The sequence below is a fragment of the Alligator sinensis genome, unplaced genomic scaffold (assembly GCF_000455745.1).
Source record: "Alligator sinensis unplaced genomic scaffold, ASM45574v1 scaffold141_1, whole genome shotgun sequence".
In the NCBI taxonomy this organism is placed as follows: Eukaryota; Metazoa; Chordata; order Crocodylia; family Alligatoridae; genus Alligator; species Alligator sinensis.
In genome coordinates, this window is record NW_005842221.1 from 754,968 (window position 1) to 758,235 (window position 3,268).

The 3,268-nt window shown below is 42.0% G+C and overlaps 1 protein-coding gene across 3 annotated transcripts in view; it reads right to left on the reverse strand.

Annotated features, from left to right (window-relative positions):
- Nucleotides 1-1,464: 1,464 nt before the first annotated feature.
- MRPL42 (mitochondrial ribosomal protein L42) overlaps nt 1,465-3,268 on the reverse strand; it is a 9,428-nt gene continuing 7,624 nt past the window's right edge. For 2 of the 3 annotated variants that reach the window (XM_025208139.1, XM_025208140.1), the window contains exon 6: nt 1,465-1,624. In XM_025208139.1, the coding sequence (XP_025063924.1) occupies nt 1,579-1,624 (46 nt within the window). In that variant the 3' untranslated portion in view covers nt 1,465-1,578. The remainder of the gene's footprint in view (nt 1,625-3,268) is intronic. The other variant, XM_014521517.2, reaches the window with a different exon arrangement.

Below are 3,268 nucleotides of genomic sequence, written 5' to 3' on the forward strand. Positions count from 1 at the left end.
AACACAAAAACAAACCAAAACCAAAACCAAAAAACCCAACCAAACAGTACTTTGCAATTTTTACAAATGAACATTGCCTGGAATGAATTAAAGAGTAAACATCTGAACTCACAGTGTCTAGTAAAATCGAGTTTCCATACCTTGGCAACGTGACAGAGTAGCATTGTGGCCATGTTGACAGGACTTGAGTTGTGCACCTGGCACTACCATTGATCAACTGTGCGACCTTGGCCAAGTGACTTCACTTTTCTCTGTCTGCTTCCTTCCCAGCCCTGTTATGTTTTGTTTATAAACTCTTAAAGCAGCTACTCTCATGTTTGTTTGTAGAGCACTGAAGGCAAAAGGGCTCTGATCTCATTTGGAACATTTAAGTGGTACTTTAATCTATGAACTGTTTATTTTAGAAACCAATGGCCTGATACTCCATCAGGATCTAGTAAACGTGACTCCACTCAAGTTAACAGAACCTGAAAAGGTTCAAGGATCTATACTAGCACTTCCTAATACAGGATTGATGCCTAAAACAATTGCAGGAGTAGGAACCCCTGCAAATATCTCCTTATATTGCTGAGATAGGTGGCAGCTGTTGTAGGACACTTAATATAAAAACCACTCAGGAGTATTTCTGAACACCTAAACTAGGTATAAAAGAACATAAATAGCAACCTTTTCAGACTTTGATCCTCTGTGAAGTGTTTCTTAAGGCTCAGGGACTCTGTATGACACCTCAGAAAGTCCCTGGTGCTTTAAGTGACTATTCTGACATAGCAGGCAGCCTTCACTAAGCTACAACCAATACATCCCATGTTTCTTAAATATGTTCTTATGGAATGCTGGCTCTTTACACACCGTAATATTTCTAACATTTGGAAACTTCTCACAATTGTGGAAGTGTGTGATTATGCCTTTGAACCAAGGTTTAACTACAGCTATCCAGTAAGGCGTGTATAATGTAGTGACTGGAAGGACTGGCGTTGCTTTGAATCCTGAGCAGCAGTAACAGCCTAATATTCTTTCTTCTCACCTATTCAAAGACATGTGTTTCCATTATTTGACTAGTCTTCTAGGAAGTCTGCAGCATAAGTCCTGTGACTAGGAGTTTCCATCTTGAACTTCTGTTCCTATTCACAAATATCCTACCAGTGCTAGGCCTTGAATTCTGACTGATTTTAACAACTTTCCTGTCAGTTGTTGAGCAAACCCTGCATTTTCCATGATTTAAAACACACTGCCACATATCATGTCACAACAAAAAGACCACAGTAAGGAACACCAAAGCAGCAGCACTCCAACCACTACATTACATGCTGTGTTGGGTATATATGCATTAGTCCTTTGAAGTGCAGACACATGCTCAGTGTCTTAAATATTTTCTCATTTTAAGTTATGGGTTTTTCTTTTCCCTCCTGGCCAGTTACAGCACAATAATTTCAGAAACAAGTTTAATTTAGAAAAGAATATTTTAATGATATAATACTTTAATTTAGAAACAATCAGCAGAACTCTTGCATTTTTGTAGCTCGTTTCCAATGATTAATGACAAGATATTGAGGCATAACAAAAAAAATACCCTCTTAATCATCTTTCTTTAGGAAAATTGTAGTTCTTGCGCCGTCTATGATACCTGAAAGAGAAAAAAAAAAAGGCAGCAGTGAAAAAATTATTTGGTTAAAACAAAAAAACACTGTTTTTGGATTTTCATGTCAGGATGTGTTTGTAGCCAGTACTTTGCAGATTATATACATCAGCAAGCGCACCCCCCGCCCCCCCATTATATTTACCCCAATGTTCAGGACATCTTACCCAGGTAAAAAACACAGCCCTCTCTACTGCTAAAGCAGTAGCAAAACATAGGAATACAATCAATAGATGATATTCAAAGTTAACTTGAAAGTTTACATCCCTCTGAATTTTGTACTTCCTTTAGTTACAAGTGACCAACTGTGATCACTCAAACCAAAACCAATTAGTGGATAAAACCTGTTTGTCCCCAAATCAGAAGCATTGTGATATGCAGTGTAAATGTTACGGTCATTTCCCCCTTCCTTAAAAAGGTCTGTATAAATATCAAGCCTTTCCATTTTTAATGAATACTACAGGGTCTACTATTTAAAGGATGGTCTAACACATCACACATTTAAAAAACAAACAAGCTATTTTTAAAAATTGAAGCTGACAGTCTCTTTCCAACTGACACACAAACCAGAAGTACAAGTAAGTCCCTCTTTTCAAGTTATCAAATCATAAGATAAGGGAGAGAAGTTTTGCTGCTTATTGAGACAGAACAAATTTTCAGCTGGAACAGATTTCTACAATAGACTTCTCATTTAATCCCATATGTGCTTTGCCACAAATGACTGACTTTTAATAAAAATCTGCTCCACATCACCACTGAAATGTAGGCAATCTCAAGTGTCATGAAGCCAGATAAAAGAAGACATGTAATTGAGGCTACTGTAGGCTTCATCTCCAATGGTGTAGGTGAACACAGGGTGCATCTACACATGCACTTTACTATAGAGTAGGCTAAATAACTCCACAGTAAAGTGTCACCACCTACATGTGCACCAGTATTAGGTGCAGTAAATTAACTAACTCTGCTGTAAGATAGTATGGTAACAGGGGCTGGCTGGGGCATGAGGGTGCCAAAGTGTGGGGTCCGCCTGCTGCCCAGCCAAGGCTCCACAGGTTCTGCACCTTCATGCCCCAGCCAGCCCCTCTGCTGCCAGATGCTGCCACCTGGAGCCCACGCTGACCCCTGGGGCTCCCTGCCAGCCCGGGGCTGCTTTGCTCCCAAGACGCATGTAGATGCTGCGCCCAGGTGCAGTGTACACCAGCTCAAAGTACTCTGGAGTTTATTGGGTTGCATTAATTGCACGTGTAGATGCATCCACAGATAACTCCACATTTTAATTCAGTCAGCAGTGTTTCCGCCATAAGCCTTAGGTATAAGACATGGCTGCTCAACCTCAGCCCGCAGACCAAACATGACCCATGCAGTCACGGCATCTGATCCATGGGGCTCCCCACAGGTTGGGTAATATGAGGGGGAGCAGTGGCCATCAATACCACCATCCTCCCCAATTGCCAAATGTCCAAGCCCCATGCAGTGGGTGGAAGCTGGGCCATGTCCCCTCCCCCCACCGGCTGGGGGCCAGGCCAGGCCAAGCCCTTCCCTCTCCATGGCTGGATTTGGACCAGGTTGCCCCTTGCCCTTCTGCACGGTAAGATGGGATCATGCAATGCCTGCCCACCTGGCCTGCAGGGA